Below are 19948 nucleotides of genomic sequence, written 5' to 3' on the forward strand. Positions count from 1 at the left end.
AGTGATACATTTCACCTGATCTTCGACTTCGAAATAACATATTGGATCAATATAAGATTGATACATTTCACCTGATCTGCGATTTGAAATAACATATTAGAACAATATTAGGTTGATATACAGGGTGTCTTAATTTGATCGGCCCAGGCGTTTTTCTCAAAAACTATAAAGCTGGTTTCACACTCGACGGAAAATATGGCGGAAAGACGATAATAAACGCCCAGCTGAAAATTGAATCCCATTCGATATACCGCTTACGTTCAACTTTACGCTGCTAATTTCCCGTCAAGTGTGAAACCAGCTTTATTGCAAGAAATGTGAAATTATCAGGATATACTCTCTTGGGGGGGACCCTTTTCTTTTGGAATTTTCCGAAAAATCATGAAATTTTTCACCGTTTTGAAATTTTTATTTTTTGAACGATAAATAAATTACCTTAATTTTTTTATATATATTGCCTCTTTAAAGTTCTTTTATACCAATTGTTTTCTTTTGATAATATTTTTGAATTTTCCCAATAATGGACATAAGATATTGTAGGAAAATGCAAACATATTATTAAAATAAAACAAAAATTGAAAAGAAATTTGAACCAGGATAGAGGACAGATATAAATAAAAAATTAGGGCGAATTTAAGATAAGGTTAAAAAAATCTAAAATGAGATAATGTCTGAGAGTGTATTTTGTGTGAAATCTTAGTTTCATTTGTAATTCTTGGCTTGAAAAGGGACGACGGTCCGAAAGCTCGCCCTTTTAAATATATATTTTTTTAAATTTTAGTCATGAAGTATCTAGACTCTTTATTTTATTAACGTATCGTTTCCCATTAAATGCATGTAGTTGCAATCACAGCTTACGCAACGATTTTGTTAACTTCCTTTATCCGTGATAGGTGAGGCACATTTTTAATTAGAAATACCGACTTTTTATGATAATGCTTCACAGCCGTCTGTGGTATTTTCTTGAATAACCACAAATACTTGATGAATTTAGAACTTAAGCTACTTAAGAGCTTGCCACGATCCTCTTTGGCATTGCAACTCATCCACCTGTAAAAACTTGACCTTCAGGTCTCTAAAACTGAAAAAATAGCGATCGTCACCTCAGATTTACTCCAGTTACTGCTCCTAGATGTCACCAACTTCTTTTGGGGGTTTAATAAATTTCCATGAAATTAAGAAATATAAACATATGTATAATGAAATAACAGACAAAGTGTGACAAAACACTTCAGACAGTAAAATTTTTATTTCAGAAAACCATATTTTCATTAGTAGCTCAAGGTTCTAGTGGGTTTGACTGAAATTTTGATTGAAACATAGAAAAATAATCATGACGACAGATGATCCATTTTCATTGTATTCTGAGCTAGAGCACAGTTTCATAAGCCGCAACAATGGTTCCAAGGAGAACCTGTACGAAAAAGAGCATCAAAGTAGAATAAGAATGATACTTTTAAAAAACTAAAAAAAAATCAATCTTTCAGATCCTATGAAAAAAATAGCCCTAGCGAGACTGTCTTACCTCACCGACGGCGAAGATACTGGAAATGAGGAGACCATAAAAAAGAAATTGGAAAGGCGCCAACAAATCATTGAAAGTAATGTCAGTCAAAGAGTCGGTCGGCTTGGTCCACGACGTGTAATCCAAACTGTAATGAAACCTCTTGTCGAGGTAATCTAATGGCCGGGATTCAAAGAACGGATACACCCTGAAAATATACAAAATTTCATTGCTCCAGAAAGAACAGAGTTTTTCCAAATTATAAATTAGATTCTGATATTTTAACTTTCTTACACTAGACTATTGAATTCATCGGCCCAAGGATCGTTTAGGCAATAGCTTTTGTTGACAGGGAATAAAACGTAATCAGTTTTGATTTGCTGCTTTGCGAAGTAAAACCCTCCGTATTTCTGATTGATATCATCCATAAGCTTCCGATCTCCCAAAAGAACCTCACCCAACAGCCAACTGAGAAACAATTTGGTGACAATGAGAGATTTCTTTCCTTCTAGCACGTCCAGGTATCCATTCAGTGACAACAGATCCGAAAGAGAACAGAAATTGTCTTCCTTCAATGATGATAACCATACATATGTGACGATATCAGTTTGTGCCTGAAAATATGAAAACAAACGTACGGATCTGTCCTGAGAAACCCTTGGCCAAATATATTATAATTGGATTAACAAATAAAGAAGCATAATATTTTATATTAAGTAACAGTGAAGTTGTTTTTTTAAAACGATTCCATCTCGTTCCTGTAGTAAAATGGCCATATCTCCGCCACTGAACCCAGTAAATGCTCTAATTTACGATTTCGTTTTAAATTTAAGAAACAATGGTTTTCATTAATATGTAGTTTGAATGAGATATCTCAAAGGGAAATGAAACAATAAATAACCCACTTATCATTTCCATTGCAATGTCCAGAAAATAAATTAAAACTCTTTAAATATAACGTGTTATTAATGAATAAAATGGTGCGAACCAACCATTCCTTTCAAGTGAATGTGGGCAAAACTTCCTTTGATCATCAGCGGCTCTATCTTGCCGGAGATTATATCGTCGAGAGTCTCCACTACGTCGTAAGTGACAATTGAGTATTCCGATCTCAAGAAACAGCCCAACACGCACCGAATGTAAACCACAGCCAGAAGCCAGACCCCGCAAACAATTCTTGCTGACAACAACGGTTGAATTTCGGGAGAAGCTGAAAATTGATTAACCGTCGAGTATTTGACCCGCGGTGTTTCGTAGAGTTTGCTTATTTCAATTTACAGAGCTAGTTTCTAAAAGTGAAATAACTCACGCTCACAAAACAGCAAAGCTGCCGTGTCCCAGACGAAGTGGTAGAAAATTAAAAGTTTTCGAGTCAGGCAAAATGGTCTCTTTTTCGGATTTCCAATTGGTTCACATAAAATGAATCCCATCGCTAGAAATAATGCAACTGTTGAAATGGACAATAGCATCATTACAATGACCTGTGAAGACAATGAAATTTAGGTCATGTAAAGACAAGAAGCACGATAACAGCACTACCCACTTCTCCGTCCATGGCCAGTAGTGTCATCGAGTTGGTCACTGTTTTCTTGGGCTTCGAAGAAACGATGATGGTTTCCGCGCTGTCAAATACTGAAGAAGCAACAAACGTTGTCAGTCGCAAAAATGACGAAAGCTCTATTGGCATCATGAAAACATTCACGGCCTAAAATAAATAAAAAATATCTCAAGGTTTTATGAAGTATTGCAATAGCAGGAGGGACATGTTGGAATGGCTATTTTTAACTATTTAAATTTCTTTGTATTTTTCAATGAAGAAATCCTCACTTATAATTTCATAAAACCTTGATTACGCAGTTTCAAGAACACCAACTAAAGAGAAAAACTGGGGTTTTGGTAGATATGGTTTTACATAAAAATTGCGCAAAATCGTGTGCAAATCATACTCTGAGACCGTAGCGATATTCGACATTTTCTGTACCATTTTTATCTGCGGACAACAGTCAGTGTGACCACTGAATATTTTAAATTCCATTTAGGGAATTATAGGAAATTTCATTGCGAAATAAAGGAAAATATACGTAAAATATAGGATAAAATGGGAAGAAACAATTGATAAATATAGTAAAAAGTAATAAAATATCGGACAAATTTATAAAATTTTACTGAAAAAATTTATAAGATATTGAATTATGAACATAACATATTACATTTTTGACTTGTTCCAGGAAAAGAAGCTCAAGCTTAACTTTGTGTGAGTTTTCTAAGAAGGATGAAACAACAGGACCCATACTCAGCCACCTTGAGGTACAATGTTTCAGTGGAAATTTATTTGGTAAATTTAGCATGCATATTTCAAACGTCACACAAATCATCACTTCTTGAAGAAGAATCATGATAAAGATCGGTAAATCACCACTTTTAACTGGCCTGTCTTTGAAACCAGGCCTGACTGCAATCCTATTCGAAAGGAATTATGAACACCATGAATATTACATGTACCTATATCTAGCAATCCAGAGTAGCCAGTTTCGTTTCAACTAGGTTTGCACACAACGCCAACAGTTTTGTTAACATCTGATTCAAAATTAGAAATTATGGCAGCAGCAATGTCTACCCCTTTAGCATGATTAACTTTAATGATTTGCCAAATTAAAACTGAGCCTCGTTTTTACGAAAACTCCAATAACGTTTATACATATCCATTTGTTATTTCACTTGACATTGTGTAGATTCATCATAATGTATCGTGAATGGACTTTTATATGAATTTATATCCTTAACCATCTCAGACAAGAAATAAGGTGCGATACCATCACTTATTAAGTGAGTACACTTACAAGTTAGTACTTGCCACGGAGCAGTCTTAAAGGGCCCGGTGCAGAGACATTTTTAAGAATCGCCAAATTGCGATTCATCGCCAAATTAACAGAAAACGCGCGTGCTATCGAACTTCGCGCCGAATCGGTGTGCAGAGACATCTCGCTCGCAAAAATAACAGGAAGTCGCTCTGTTTATTTTGCGAGTGGTCTTGGGCAGTCGCTAGCCGCCGAAAAGCTCGCAAAAATAATGGCAGATTGTGTTACGTAAAGAGCTCGGGAAATAAATTGAGAAGTAAACGCTTTTTACCTACTTTAATAAGATAAATTTTACAACACGATAGGTCAGAATCTTTTAAATTATTAAAATTTGAGTTTCTAGCTCATTATCGCTTCCCGAAAAATGTTTTTGTCGAATTATTGTCAGAGCCAAGGCCTAACCACAATCACGATTTACGAAACACTAAAATAAGCCAGCCACTCTTACAAATTTTACAGATAAGAATAAATTATAATAGGGAATCTTATACACTACTACTTTGGGTGTATTCAAAGCCTTGGTTTATTTATAGATCCTTATTTGCTGGTACTGTATGCAGTGGGTTTTAACTAATGAGTCGGTAATGACATGGTGAATTGGTTCAGTGTATCAAGGATCTTAAGCTATCAACCAGCGTTTATACCAATTCATCTACCGAGAAGAAACCTTTCCTCAGGTAGACTACGGAGTTGCGATAAAAGATGTATTGGAATATTCAAGTTTATTTGTCATGCATCAAGAGCTTACCGAGCCAATAATTTGATGTATTACCTTAAAAGTGTTCGTCAGTTAATTCTACACGCTTATATCATTTGTTACAATTTATACCTGGATTAGGCTATGTAAATGCCAGATAATTAGGTAGAACAACAACTTTTATCAAATACTAGAACCATTGTTTTACGTGTGATCAATATAGGATATTTCGCTAGAAATTTCTTTAGACAATTACCATTTTTTGTAACCTCGTGAAATTGCTGTTTTTTTATTTATTGATTTATGTTATAACTAGTTTTATTTTAATTGCTATCAGCTAAGTTTTTAAATAAATATTTTCCTAAAAACCAAATGATACGGCTCATTTTCTAACAGAGAATCATTTTCGGAAAATGTTGGCTTATAATTCGTTATTTTATTGATGTACCAACCATATTATAAAAATATATCTTTAAAATAACAAAACCATTAAACTGTGTAATAAATGGAACCAATCTAATAAATAATAAGAGTAAGAAAATGATATAATCAGAAGAAACTAATTTTCATGCACTATTTAAGGCTTTAAAAAAGATTTTGGATAACCTCTCATTCTTCAGAAACTGTTTTGCTTACCCTTCGTGGCTATATTATATAAATTTATTTTAATAAAATAACGGATTTAACTATAAAAATTATAAAACCTAATAATATAATTAGAGTTAGGAAATTATTAATTAGAAGAGCCAGGATTTCATCGTCAAAATACAAACCAAACATAACCACGTGATAGCTTTTTGCGTCAGAAATGGAGCTCTCCCATTGGTCCGTTACTTGGTTAAAAAAATTTGGAAAAATAACAGCGTCGCCGATTAACAGGAATCGCTAAAACGTCTCTGCACCGCGATTTCGATTGCGAGGATCGCCAAATAAACAGCTCGCCAAATCTGAATCGCTAAATTGCGATCGTGTTAAAATTAACAGGAATCGCAAAACGTCTCTGCACCAGGCCCTTAAGCTATTTGTAAACATAACCTTGAATAAATCTAATATTTGATCACAAGAGCGAAATGTCAAGTTGCTGTATGCCACGTTTAGTGCCCAGTAAGTTTCAGCTTTTATTGTTGCATAGCTATGCACGTATAAACCGAGTTCTGCTTTCCCATCAGTTGATAATTCACCAAGCCTTTGTTGCATCAGTATATATGCGTCATTGCTAGTATGTGACCTTTTCCTTAAGCATGTTGTTGAACTCGATCAAATCCACCGTTTGCACAGGAAAATGTTTTTCTGCAGGCTAATCATCTCAGTGCATATAATGCATTTCATTTTCACACCATTTTTCCAGTCTATGGCCATTGCGATCTGTTTCCTATAGCCTGACATCTCTAAATTTCGACAGTCCACCTGGCACTATATCCCAAATTATCTTATAAAGAACGATAATTTACATGAAGGTTAGAAGATGCTTTTACTATTAGATCGTAAAACAGTTAGAAATATTTGATATATAATGTACCTTAATATCATAAATTCGCTCAGAAATATCTCTGAAGAGTAGCGACTGACGATCTCAGCAAAAAAAGTGGCTGTCCTCCCTACTGAGCCTAACGGAAGGATAAATTTAGTGGTACCAAACCTCTCAACATTTCATGCGACGCCCTATGTTTTATATCGGAATTGTTCAGATCGGTCGGTGCCAAATTCTTAAATTATTGGAAAAATATGCCGTGAAATTAAAATCCTTAGTGATCCTAGTATATCCTGCCTGGTCCATTAGCCGCTCTCACATTAAATCTCGTCCCATTTCTGGGGTTTAATTAACGTCCTTTAGACAGATAAAGTTTTTTCCGGTATTGGCCATTTGTATCATAATTTATCGCCATCTGAGTCTGCCTTCCATATTCCGCTATTAGCATTGGTTTAATCGGCTCAGGTTTAAACATTGCGTCCTCTAGTTGATAAATAAACCAATGACACTACAGCTATCAGTGGCGGATTTACACATTTCCCAATAGTAGGCTATTCACATTTTGCCGCCCTTACCTTTACAATTGTCAGTTCCCATTTTTTTTACAATACAACAACTTGGTTGAAATTGCACAATAAATAGTTTATGGGTATCTATTTTTTATTAACTAGACCAATACCTTAGGCACCACCACAGGCCCCAAGCCGCAAACGACTTTTATTGCTTTATTTACGAGTGGCCCCTCATGCCACGCGAGCTTACCGTCAGCTCCCTACGTTTACTATTACCGTTAAACTGCGCAATTTTCACGGTTTTAAAAAACCCGGATACATTGGGTTTTATTGAGTTTTTTGGGGTTTTATTAAAATTTTAAGTGGGTCGAGCCCAAATGAACTCGCGGGATTTTTTTGTAAGGGTTTTTTTATTTCGAAACCTGCTTACAATCATTTAAAAACATTACAAATTGAATTAAGCTATGAAAGTTTCTTACAATACCTAAAGTGCACATGTGATACTGATTAAGCTTTTTTAATTTTTAAGAGAATAAAATTGTTTACACGTGTTTGAATTTTCGGTAAAGAATAGAGATAATAACTACAAAGGTGTTAAAAATATATTTTAGTTTAGTTTTACTTTCGGGCGTTTCGGTTATGTAAAATTTTCGATTTCGAAGGTTAATTCGATATGAATAGTGAATAAACTTGGTTAACAATAACAAATACCTATATATATCAATGCCATGTAAAATTAATGCCGTAATAAACAAGTTGGCAAGCCAAAATATACCTCTCCTCGGAAGAATTGTCCCTAGTGGTATTAATTTCTCGAGATAACCCTTAAAGATATATCTCCGCAATTTAGAGTTATTTGTTAAAAATATTAACCCATTTCTATCCCGCCCGGTATAAAATTTTAATTATAATTAAAATAATTGAGACGAAACGACCAATTTTAATTTATTCAGAATATCATAAGTTAAGTAGTTACAACAGTAAGTTAGACGTACTATAACAATGCACAATTGAATTAAACCATTTTACAGAACAAGTTTATCAGTTAAATATAATACGAAGCAAATTTTAATGAAATATCTACAGAGGCTTTTTGGAATTACTCGCTTACGAAATACTTGCCGCATCTTTAACGCTCATTTTATTTCAACACTCGCCCTTGATGAAGATACCGTAGATATCTGGTAGTGGACGACTCGTTCACTTCCTGTTGACGTTGTGACGCATACCACATGAAAAAGACCAATGCCGTCCAATTTCCAATATCATATAATGACTCGCACACCCAAGAAATCATTGACTGCGTTAGAAATCGTAGATATCCAAATATCCACACCAAATGTATTTACAAGAAGCAAAAACCTTACCATCAACAAAGCACAGAGAGCCACTTTACTAACCGCCAGCTTTTAAAGCAATTAACGTTAAATTATCTCCTTTGAATTAACAGAACTATATATAGGTCGTTAAAAAAGTGGACCACCCACAGGGTCTACCCTTTAACCCTCTAATCTCGGCTGACTGCGCTAAAACAAGATTTAACCTTTAAAAAATACCAGATTAGGCCTTCATAAATTCATTAATAAAAAAAGACTTTATTACCTATTATGCTTACGATGCCTGTCTTAATTTCAGTGAATCTAAGCAGCTATCGGTGGTTCTGTGGTAGAGCGCTCGACTGCCAAGCCGAATGGTCTGGGTTCGAAACCTGGGTGGCGCATTTGTTTTTAATCAATAGAGAAACGCTAAATTAGAATTTCTTCGATGCAATAATTTCAATTTCAATTCTATTTCAATTAAACCAAAATTTCGTACTCTATTAAATACGCTTCCGATAAAGCTGAAGGTCTAATTTTCAATAAGGCGTAAAAAGTGTCGGTGGTTCTGTGGTAGAACGTCCGCCTGTCAATCAGGAGGTCTCGGGTTCAAATCCCGCCCGATGCGATCGCAAATTGATACTAAGACGAATACCGTGTACAACTGGTGGAAACCCTGCCATTGGACGTTGAGAGGTAGCATTACACTCAGCACTCGGTCCGTCCCAAAGTCATTAAGAAGAAGTTGGAGAGAAAACGCCCATATAAACACAACAGACTCAACATGCACATCCATCAGAACACAAACACAACAAATTCAACACTCACAACCTACGCATAAACATTACAAAAACCGTAATACACCAAACCGTCACGACGGTGAGCGAAAAAACACCATCCAAACCAAACCGCAAATGCATCCGTTAACGCTCACCGTCACACGGTGGTTTTGCCAACCCTTTGAGAAACTGCGTACGCAGTGATTACACTTTGCACCGAAAATGCGAACGCGTTCGCAGTCCTGACAGACAGACACACCCACAGACCCACCCACAGACAGACACGGTCGTTGTATAACCCCTCCTAGGGGACTTTGTCCCCTCGGAGAGGTAAAAATACAGAAAATATAAAACTTAAAAAAAATAAACGTCAGTGTCAAATGAGTGATATACACAGTGTCCGTATAATCTGTGTCTGTTTGAGTCCGGAGTCCGTTAATCTAAAAACTACACACGAACGGCTAAAACTTCGACGGAGTAGCACGAACGGCTATTACTACGTTAATAGCCGCCTGACTCAGGAAAACAAAATTCGTATATAGAATCTTCGATAATACTAATACAGATGCATTTATATTTATTATTTTATTTATTTGTTATTTATATTTTACTCCGTAACTAAATTTTTAAACTTGTATCACATACATTTTGCAGGATAAATATTTCTATTTTTTAAATTAAAACAACTTCCCAACGCTGCCACTGCGCCAACTAAAAAAAATTGCTTACCTAATAGTCCTAGAATTTTTGCGCCCCAAAAACCCTTGCGCCCGTACGCAGTTGCGTACCCTATTTCGCCAACCCTGACCAGTAGTCGGACTTGTATGAGTGGGGGGCAGTGTAAAATATATTTGCTGCAATTTTGCTCTCTTCTCACTCATACAAAGTACAGCCAGAGACGCAGAAGTCGATTAATAGTTGTGGGCTGGGAACTGGGTGTTTTAGCATAGAGCTTATAGAACTTTTAGAAATTTGCGGTACGTTGAATGTACAATGAAATTGATTCATTGAAAAGGGAAAAGTCACCGGAAAATGTCTTGTAGACTTCTTTAGTTGCAAGACATCAGAAAACCGTCTCACAGAAATCTTTTTGATTTCTGTGAGACGGCTAAAAAAAATTCGGTCCCCAAATTTGCCGCCCCTGAAATCTGCCGCCCTAGGCTCCAGCCTTTTCAGCCTTATGGTAAATCCACCACTGACAGCTATAGTGTTCCCAGCATTTTCCAGCTGTTACTTTAAATGATGCACATGACCGATAAATACTGGCATACTCTCGCCTTCAATATATTTCTTGCCATAAAATTCATTAAGTAATGCTTATATTCTTATTCAAATGCTCCTTTAAGTGTTGTCTTAACTTTACTCGCTGTTGTTGATTCTGTAATTATACTTCTCAATTCTTCAATCACTCCAAGTGCAATAATTGAATAGGCCTTTGACTCTCGTAATTTATACTGTTTAATGGATTCTATTTCTCTAGCAGTGACTTCTGAGATTGGGCATGTTTCTGATCCTGTGACAGTCTCCCAAAGGCCTTGTCCTCTAAGTATCATCTCTCCGCGCTCCAGAGCACTTCGATCCTGGCACTGTGAATCCGGCCTCAGCATGGCCTGCTTACAAAGAAAACCTCAAAATTTTTTCTACTTTAACGAAACTTTCTACTGAAACAGCAAGTTCTCAAATTGCCATATTTTTATACATGTATACATTAGGCCCAGCTGGCCGGAAGATTTATGATGACTTGGTAATTCCGTTACCTCAAGGTCAAGCACAGCCCTCTTTGGAAGATGTCTATACAGCATTCGATAATTATTACGCGCCATATCATAACCCAGATTCTCACAGATATTTTTTTCATACCATGCAAAAGCAGAATCAGCCATTTGATGACTTTTTGACTGAGCTTCATTCTCAAGCCAAGAACTGTGAATTTGACATCATTCTAAATTCCTTAATCAGTTACCAGATACTTGCAGGAGTCTATAAACCAGAGCTACGTAAGACTTAATTTAGCCGTCGGAATCTCACTGTACTTGAGGTCATTGCAATCTGTCAGGCTGATGAGACTTCATCCAATCATGCCGCACTACAACGCTTTATGCCCACTCATCCTCTAGGCACTTCTTCAACTAGCCTGGATGCTTTGTATCTGCAATCCCATCCACACTTTCCGTGGCCTCCTCAAGGTTTCCATCCACGTCCCTCGATGTCCAGTGTCCGATAACCTTCTCGGAGGTGGGGAGCCTCACACACCTCAGAATACTAACACAATTCATTTGGTCAACGACTACCACGCCGACCGGCCTTTACCTCTTCGTCACTACGCCGCCCTTACTCTTTGCCTACACACCAAGCAAGCTGCTCCAATTGTGGTTTGAGGCATCGCTATCCCTGTCGGTGTCCGGCTGCTGCCTCCCTTTGTCTCAACTGTCACCGCAGGGGTAATTGGGTGGGCCTTTGTCGGTCTCGCCCTTACAGTCATTGGATTCTTAACCTGCTGATCAGTATCCGGGTCATCAAGGGGCTGACCCCACGGACCAGGACCTTTACAGAGACCCACTGTATCTTGACAGTAGGGCACATACGGATCCAGACTTGGCCTATGACCAGGCTCACCACCAATATTTCTTTGACCCATCTGTAGGCTATCAAGAGGCTGAATCTGATTTTTCATAACACACTCTGATGGCCTTGAGTGATTCTGGTGGTTCTCAGATTACACCAAGGGATAAAATTTGGTATGAACAAATATACTTCTCAAATTAGTCACTGGCTCCCACGTGAATGTATTACCGCAACACATCTATTCCAACATGGCGGTCAAACCTCCTCTACAGCCACCACTACGGCGGATAATTGCCTACACTGGTAACTTAGTTCCTGTACTAGGTATGGCTTAATTTTTATGTGCATCTTATTTTGCTGCTCATCAATGTTTGACCTTCTAAATAACTCCGGCACGCACCACTCCCATACTCGGAGCGTCTGCATGCACAGCTTTGGGCTCCTATTATATCGTTTACAACGACCTCATGCCCTACAACTATCCACACCTTCCCGTCGCACCCCTGACTGAACTTACTTGTCATTCCGACCCTAAGTAAATAATTCGGATTTTTCCAGATATTTTTGACAAGATTGGAAAATTACCAATCAAGTATCACATCCAGCTAAAACCACATGCAATCCCATCTGTCTCAGTAGCTCATAGACTGCCACATGCGCTACAACAATTGGCTTACGACGAACTACAACAGATGCTCCGAAACAAGATAATTACATCTGTCCATGGTCCGACAGCATGGGTTCATCCCCTGGTCATGGAACGTAAGCTGACGGCGGTCTGCGTCTCTGCTTAGATCCCAGAAAATTGAATCATTCTATCTTATGTCAACCCTTTCCTTCACCCACGGCCTCAGAAATTTTCCCTAAACTTAATGAATGTACGGTCTTTACAGTTATCGATGCCAAGAGCGCATTTTGGCAAGTGGAACTGACGGAAGAGAGCTCCTTTCTCTGCACCTTTGCGGCTTTGCCACACCATTTGGCACTTTTCGGTTTTTAAGGCTACCAAGCCTACCATATGGCATATGTACCGCTACAGAGGTCTTTCAGTAAGTAATATTTCTTCTTTTCCCATTGGATACCTTTAAGAATACTTTTATTTCCACTAATAATTTTTTACTTGCCGCCACTGATACGAACACCCATAACCAGCTTTTGACACGGGTTTTACAGACAGCTTGAGATAATGGCTTGACTTTCAGTTCTAAAAAGATGCAACTTGCTGTATCACGTATTAAATACCTGGGCCATATTATTACACCAGGCAACATTGCTATTAATCCTGAGATATTTCAAGCAATTATGAACTTACCTTCGCCGAAGAATCTTGGAGAGCTTCAACGTGTCTTGGGCATGATAAACTATATTACACGATTTCTACCTTCCTACTCCGAGAAAGCTATCCCTTTGCAAGCTCTTCTCAGGAAAGATGCCATTTTTCACTAGGGTACCAATGAGCAGGTTATATATGACTCATTAAAATTACTTATATCCACAGCTCCTGTTTTGGCTATATACAACCCCCACTGCCCATGCTGTGTCACTGTGGACGCCAGCTTTACAGGAATTGGAGCAGCTCTATTACAGAATAACAAACCTGTTGAATATGCATAGACCAGTTTAACCTCAACCCAGCAACGATACTCTCAAATTGAGAAGGAGCTCGTAGGGGTCCTCTTTGCATGTGAAAAATTTGAGCAATACATTGCAGGAATTCATGTACTTATTGAAACAGACCACAAGCCACTCCTAGCGATCGTTCATAAAGTTATGCACCTACTCTCTCCTCGACTACAACGAATGGTCTTAAGACTGCTCCGATATCACTTCACACTCAAGTACGTTCCTGGCAAAAACTTACTAATTGCTGATACTCTTTTTCGTGCAGCTCTTAAACAAGACAACTCTCAACACTACCGAAATGGAAGGACATCATGCAACTCTTTTTTTCAAAAACAGTTCTCTCTGAGGAACGGCAACATGAGTTTCAGGAGGCTACGAAACAAGATTCAACTTTACAGACATTGTTGACGGGCTAACCACTCTCTGACAATCTGTACACCGATTACATAAATATGAAAATGAGTACAGCCTTTGGTAGTGCTAAATCTGTACTCACTTACGTAATCATCTAAGCGCAGTTAAAGCTAAAGGCTTGAACACCGATTACGGGGAGTGATCAGCCCCTCCGACATTGTGCACATCAAGGAATCACTGCATGCTTATCTAAAGCTCGCTCGTATGCATGTTTACTGGCCCCAGATGACTGGTGATATCACTTATTTTATTCAATCTTGTAAAATTAGCAGGACACGGGACCCGGCTAATTCTGCTATACCGATTAATCCATATCCAGTCCCGAAACTACCATGGGAAACTGTTGGAGCACACCTATTTCAGGTCCAGAATAAAAAGCTGATTCTTTTGGTTGACTACTTCTTTAAATTTATTGAGGCTAAGGAATTACGAACAACTAATACTCAAGTAATTTATTAATTTCTTAGATCCTCATTTTGCACGATACGGCGCTCCCTTGCGTTTGATTTCAGACAACGGTCCTCCATTTAACTCTACTTAATTTAAAGAGTATCTAAAGAGTTGGGGCATCAGTCACAGTACTAGCAGTCCTCAGACTCCTCATTACCCAAGATCAAATAGCCTTACAGAACGTGCAGTACAGACGATTAAGAATCTGATGAAGGCTCAGGCAGAGGGAAACAATCTTCTCTACATTCTCATGGAATACCATAATACACTCATTAGGAAGTTACCTACCCCGTCTCAAATGTTGATGGGTCGTCAACCTCACACCCACAATACTACTTCACGATCCACATTACAGCCACAATACCCTATTCGCCACATCCAGAGGGTTTAAGAAGAACGACGAGAAAACATGGCTCAGACTCGGCCTACGCTGCGCCATGCCACACCTGCCACATTTTCGGCTGGAGACCTTGTATACTACCAAGCCGATCATCGTTCCTGGCTCCCTGCTAGAGCACCGGAACCCCATTCTTACCTGATCAAAACACAAGATTACCATCATCAAGTTCTCCGAATAACAATAATTCCTGTATAAAGAATGTGCAGTCTCAGGCCTCACCAGATCTGAATTCGTACGTTTCATATACATCAAAGACCAATCACACTTCTTCATATAGAGACAGATGGGATGCAGTAGGGAATATTTAAAACCGCTATCCACAACAACTGCCACCTCCACTGAAAACGCCCCCCATGGAACGAGATCAACCAGTTCCTCAACAACCAGTGAATCAACTCCAACCAACATTAACATCACTGTCGACCAACACATCAACTGCCTCAACAATCCAGCACCATGTGGACTCTCCGCAAGTGCCTTTTCATGTCAAAGCTTAAAGTAGTGAAGGAAATACTGCTCCCCAAATATCATTCGTCAACAGAACAACATCCCACCATCACCAATACCTTCGAAAGTCCCACCATTTCGCACACCAGTAATATCAAATCCACAAACACATCAGACAACTAGGTCGGGGCGCATTATATGGAAACCCAAGATCTTGGACTGTTAAAAAAAGGCGTTGTGATAGATGGCACTTCACGGCTCTGTTATAGATGGCGCTTCCCGCCTAAACTGCATACTGATTAGATTACTCTGTACCTATATAAACCCAAGTACGGAGGTAGAAAGGGCTAACATTTTGCCTGCTGATTATGTAAATAAACACCTTTTTATTATAACTATCTTGTCGTTATTACCAAGTTAGTTCTATAACATCTACAAGATCATTTCACAAAGATTTTCACTAAAGGGTGTCACATATCAGTACTAACTTTTACATCTGCATTCTTATTGATTACTCTGTGTGTGGCATTTAGTGAAGGTACATGTACACACCATTAAAACATTTGCTGTCCGTGTTTTCAAAATAACCAATCCCCCCCGACGTTAGCCACCATGGTATCACGATTTTAATTTGGTTATTTCACTGGGAAATCTAATTTTATCGTATTTCCGTCATTATTTTAAATTCAATATTAAAACGGACCTTGTGATAAAAAGTAGCTGTTTGGATTTATACTAGTTTTGATTCAAGATTAACTTTTTGAAGCAACAGAGACATCTTTGATTTAAAGACATTGTATGAACATAACTATTCAAATTTTTTTTTTGTAGAACCCTTTCGTGGTTGATTTATTGATCAGGTTCTATAATTTTTTATCTTCCTTTTCTGTATTGAAAAATTCTTACGTTATACTTTTGAGGTGCCTCTGCCAAATCAACAAATTCTTGATAAGGAATCATGTAATCGTCCAAATTTATCCTGATAAATAGAGCAATAAGACAATATTTAATTATAAGTGCAAATGTAATTCTGTGTATGGAGCTGTTGCGGTTAATGTTAATAGTCAGTCTAGGGAGCTGTTGAGTCCCGTGGCATGAAGGGCTTGCCACCACCCGGCCACCTGAATGATGGCTTCAAAAATCGCTTGAAGACTTAGGCCTAAGTTGGTGCCTTGGGTATTAGCCTCGGGGTAACTAAGAACAGACAAGCAGGTACAACTACAGGATACGATGTTCCTTCAAGATATAATTATATAGATTATCTTAAGGGGGAAGACTACTGTGGCCATTGTCTATTGTCCTATTTCAAGTTGAACTCTTTAATTTTGTAATTTAACTTATAAAATTAATTTTAAGTAACAGCCTCTGGTTTAGTGACTAAAATAATTTTGGCAATTTAAAATTTAAAATTAATTAAGTTATTACGTTTTATTTCGGACCCCCGGAGCTAAACAAGTTGGGTAAGAGCCCAAACTACCCTTTAGTTAGGACGTTATATCTCGTTAACTATTAATATTAGAATTATCAACATTATTTTAAGCACTAGAGGAAGGTTCGGCCTATTAAGAAAAATTTAATTCAATTATGTAATTGTTAAAACAGAAACGTTCAGTTTGAACGAAAAAGAGGCTTTTACTGTATTCTTCCCCCATAATATGACATTTTCGAGCTTGAAAGAGACCTCTCGTGGTGAAGGGGTGAAATTTTATACTTGGTATGATCGTTCTGATTGGCTGCAGTTTTATATATTTTAAAAATAGCGAAACGGGAAGGTAAATTTATATTTGGAATTTTGAACAACTTTGTTGTACATTATTATGAAAAATTAACAAAAATCCGTCAAATTTAACTGGAAAATAATGATTTATCAACCTTTTGTGCTTCTAATCTTTGATAATGCTGTATTGCAATCAAAGAGCGACTACCAAATAAGTAATGTCTTAGTTCATATATGTTAGTGAAAATTATAAATTTAAAATATCATTGAAGTAATTGTACCTTATGTGGCCTTCATTTAAGACATGTTATCAGATTTATAGCCCGATGCACCTGGAAATTAGATCCTTATCACCGGAAGGCTTCATCATTATGCCCTTCGCCAGCGTCCACAGCCCGGACAGGTGACAAAAACAGTCATGGCAGCAAGAGAACCCTACCGCTGACGGTCTCACCTTCGACGCAAGCCGCTCACCCCACAATGGGAAGACCAACCCCTCACTTCGCACACAGTTGTGGGAATAAGAGCGGATGCTCTAGCATCTCCATTATACCTACGTAGGTAGCCATACCCTTCAGAAAGAGCTCCTAAAGGGGAACGACGGGCATACTGCAACCCAGCGTAGCCCTGAACAATCGGCACCGGAGATCCCGATGGGCTCCAAAAGTCCGGGAAACAGGGCTACAGCGCCTCATACGGAGACCGGCCACCCCACACCTGACCGAAGTCGGAGGTGGAGATAGGACCATTTGATCACAGGTAACATCTTGCAGTGCGCCACCCTCCTAATGGGTTACAAGAGCCGGACCCCGACTCCCTTCATTTAAAAAAAAGGATTTGGGTATCACTATAACTCATAAAAATATATTTTTGAGCATATCACCGGGCGGAATATGAAACTGGCCAAGCGTATGGCCGTGAAGAGTTGAAAGAGGGATTAAAACTGTATCATCAGTTGTTATTGATCATGTTGTATAATGTAAATAATGCTGTCAAAGATTGCATTGATAATAATGTTCCAAGTACGAATGATAATGCGCTAATTGAAACAGTCATTACTGACTGTTAACGGGGTTCTACATTGGACCATTTAGCACTGTAAGCGATTGAAAAGAAAATGGTACATCCTTCGATAACGGATATAATAATAATTCAGGCCCCACGACTCAACAGCTCCCTGCTCTTACTAATACCGTTAACCCCCACAAGTTTTTAAGTGACGGAAACAAGTATTCCCCGTTATTTCAATTTTAAATGTTTTTAATACAATTGATTTTAAGGTTATTTTAAGCACCTGACACTTTCTAGTATTGCCTTTATCGAATACCAAAATAATCTGCAAAAATAACCGTACTTCATATTAGAAGATCGTTCAATGAAATCTATTGCAATCTCATATTTCATCGCTTGTGATCCCATTCCCCATGTCTCCTGAAAATTAAACACATTAACTATTAGGTTTTTAGATTTCAAGAACACAATATGGTTTCTTTTAGTGAAATAACCATTATAACATAACTAATAATTGATGATAAAATTATACTATTCAAAATATGTACCAAAAATAATTTTTGTTTTTAAATACAAATAAATATACATTGAAGTTTGTGTAAATATTTTTGATGATTTAGTTTAAATATCGTAGTATTTATCCAAAAGAAGTACACGAGGAAGTTAGTTCTATGTGTACATCTTTTCATTGAATATTTCATTTCTTAAATGAACAAAAATAATTGTCTTACCGCTATTGTACCATAATTTACCGTCTGGGGAAATTTGTACCTGAAAAACAGAACATGACAAATCATTATACAAAAGTGAATTGTTTGAACACTTTTCGATTGTTTCATACTTTCAGTTATAAATAACGAGACTTATTAAACACTTTTGATTTTAGAAATATAATAATCTGTTCCGAAGTTCTTTGTAGAGTGGTACATTTTGGTATTTGGAAATAGATAAAGACTAAGTTACAATTTGTTCACTCAGAAAACTGCCTACTTACTGATAAATTTATGTTAGATACATTTATCTTTCAATATTCTAGTATCTTTGTACCTTCGCGATAAGGTACTGATATCTTTGTACCTTCATGATAAGATACTCAGTACTGATATCTTTTTAAATACTTAGAGTAAATTAATTATATAATTTTTCTTACTTGTACTTGAAGTATTTGTGCATTTCTAAGTATTCAATTTCTTTTCCAGTCATTTTAGTAAATTATTTGAAAGTTCTAAAAAATATAAATAATTTCTAATATTTAAGTGCACCAGTGGTGAACGTTTAAACGGTTATAATATTTTGGTTCGTTGGAAAATCTGAATTTCAATATACACTGGCTTTAATTTCAATTAACATTGATTAAATGGGTAATTAGTTAATATAACTTCCACTTTAAATGGCAGAACACAAGTTATTTCAATTATTGGAGATATTGTTACCCCAATATACGGCATGGGTGGATAAGTAGGCCATTTTTACACACCTTTCTAATTGGCGATCAGCCTTTATAAAGCCACGATCATAAGTTTAAGTCGGTTTGAATACTAGTTTAGACCAATAAAATTGAGCCTATCTTGCCATAAATTTAGATTCAGTTGCCATCATGGCCATAGTTTGACGTAGAGTGTAGTTCGCCAACCACTCAGAAATAAAGTGTTTATAAGTTTGGAACACATTTTGATAATCAAAACTGTGACATTATTATAATCCGAGGAGACGAAAGTGTTACAGAGAGTAAATCGTGTTTAGTTATGAACACATCGTTTTTCTTTTTGTCGCTACCCCCTAAAAAATACGTTGAACATTAGACCTGAAAACTTAACACGTTTATTTCATGAACATGTTCATTGAAGTTTGAGGTCAATAACCATTCAAACCTACTTTAAGAAAGTTTTAAAAATAAAGCATAGTATTTCCATGTAAAAAGGTTATGTTTTAGGGGCTCTAAAATAGTTCATACTTGAAAATTCAAGCGATAAACAATCGAAGTAAGCGGGATAACTTTCATTTAAAAACTGGTCGGCCATTTGTTTATAATAAATTAAGTTTTGTGCTATTCTGCGCACATAACTGAAACCATCGAAAGAACACAATATGACGTCTGGAAAAATGCCCTGAATACCGGCCCCTTTGCTGCAAAGGCTGCAGTACACAAGTATGCTAAACAGTGGCGTAACTAGGAAGTAGGAA

At 37.2% G+C, this 19948-nt stretch overlaps 1 protein-coding gene and 1 long non-coding RNA gene across 2 annotated transcripts; both read right to left on the minus strand.

Annotated features, from left to right (window-relative positions):
• Positions 1-1290: 1290 nt before the first annotated feature.
• Positions 1291-2570, minus strand: LOC149964391 (uncharacterized). Its single transcript, XM_090170865.1, has 4 exons — positions 2497-2570; positions 1799-2118; positions 1526-1712; positions 1291-1414 (listed from the first exon to the last, which is right to left on the minus strand). The coding sequence occupies exons 1-4, from the start codon at positions 2536-2538 to the stop codon at positions 1370-1372; spliced, it is 594 nt and encodes a 197-aa protein (XP_090026991.1). The 5' UTR covers positions 2539-2570; the 3' UTR covers positions 1291-1369.
• A 13196-nt stretch (positions 2571-15766) lies between these two features.
• LOC149964392 (uncharacterized) lies at positions 15767-18967 on the minus strand. Its single transcript, XR_016478631.1, has 5 exons — positions 18915-18967; positions 18496-18535; positions 18108-18184; positions 15943-16015; positions 15767-15814 (listed from the first exon to the last, which is right to left on the minus strand). It is a non-coding gene; the product is annotated as an uncharacterized LOC149964392 (long non-coding RNA).
• Between the last annotated feature and the right edge of the window lie 981 nt (positions 18968-19948).

Source organism: Leiobunum rupestre, chromosome 1, assembly GCF_980474605.1.
Source record: "Leiobunum rupestre chromosome 1, qqLeiRupe1.1.hap1, whole genome shotgun sequence".
NCBI classification, from domain to species: domain Eukaryota; kingdom Metazoa; phylum Arthropoda; class Arachnida; order Opiliones; family Sclerosomatidae; genus Leiobunum; species Leiobunum rupestre.

What these genes read in the sequence shown, in the direction of transcription:
- LOC149964391 (XM_090170865.1), bottom strand. Translation starts at nt 2,538, where the DNA reads ATGATCAAAGGAAGTTTTGCCCACATTCACTTGAAAGGAATG. An exon ending in ACATTCACTTGAAAGGAATG is followed by an intron (nt 2,119 to 2,496) that starts GTTGGTTCGCAC and finishes TCATATTTTCAG; the next exon opens with GCACAAACTGATATCGTCAC. An exon ending in GATGAATTCAATAGTCTAGT is followed by an intron (nt 1,713 to 1,798) that starts GTAAGAAAGTTA and finishes GTATATTTTCAG; the next exon opens with GGTGTATCCGTTCTTTGAAT.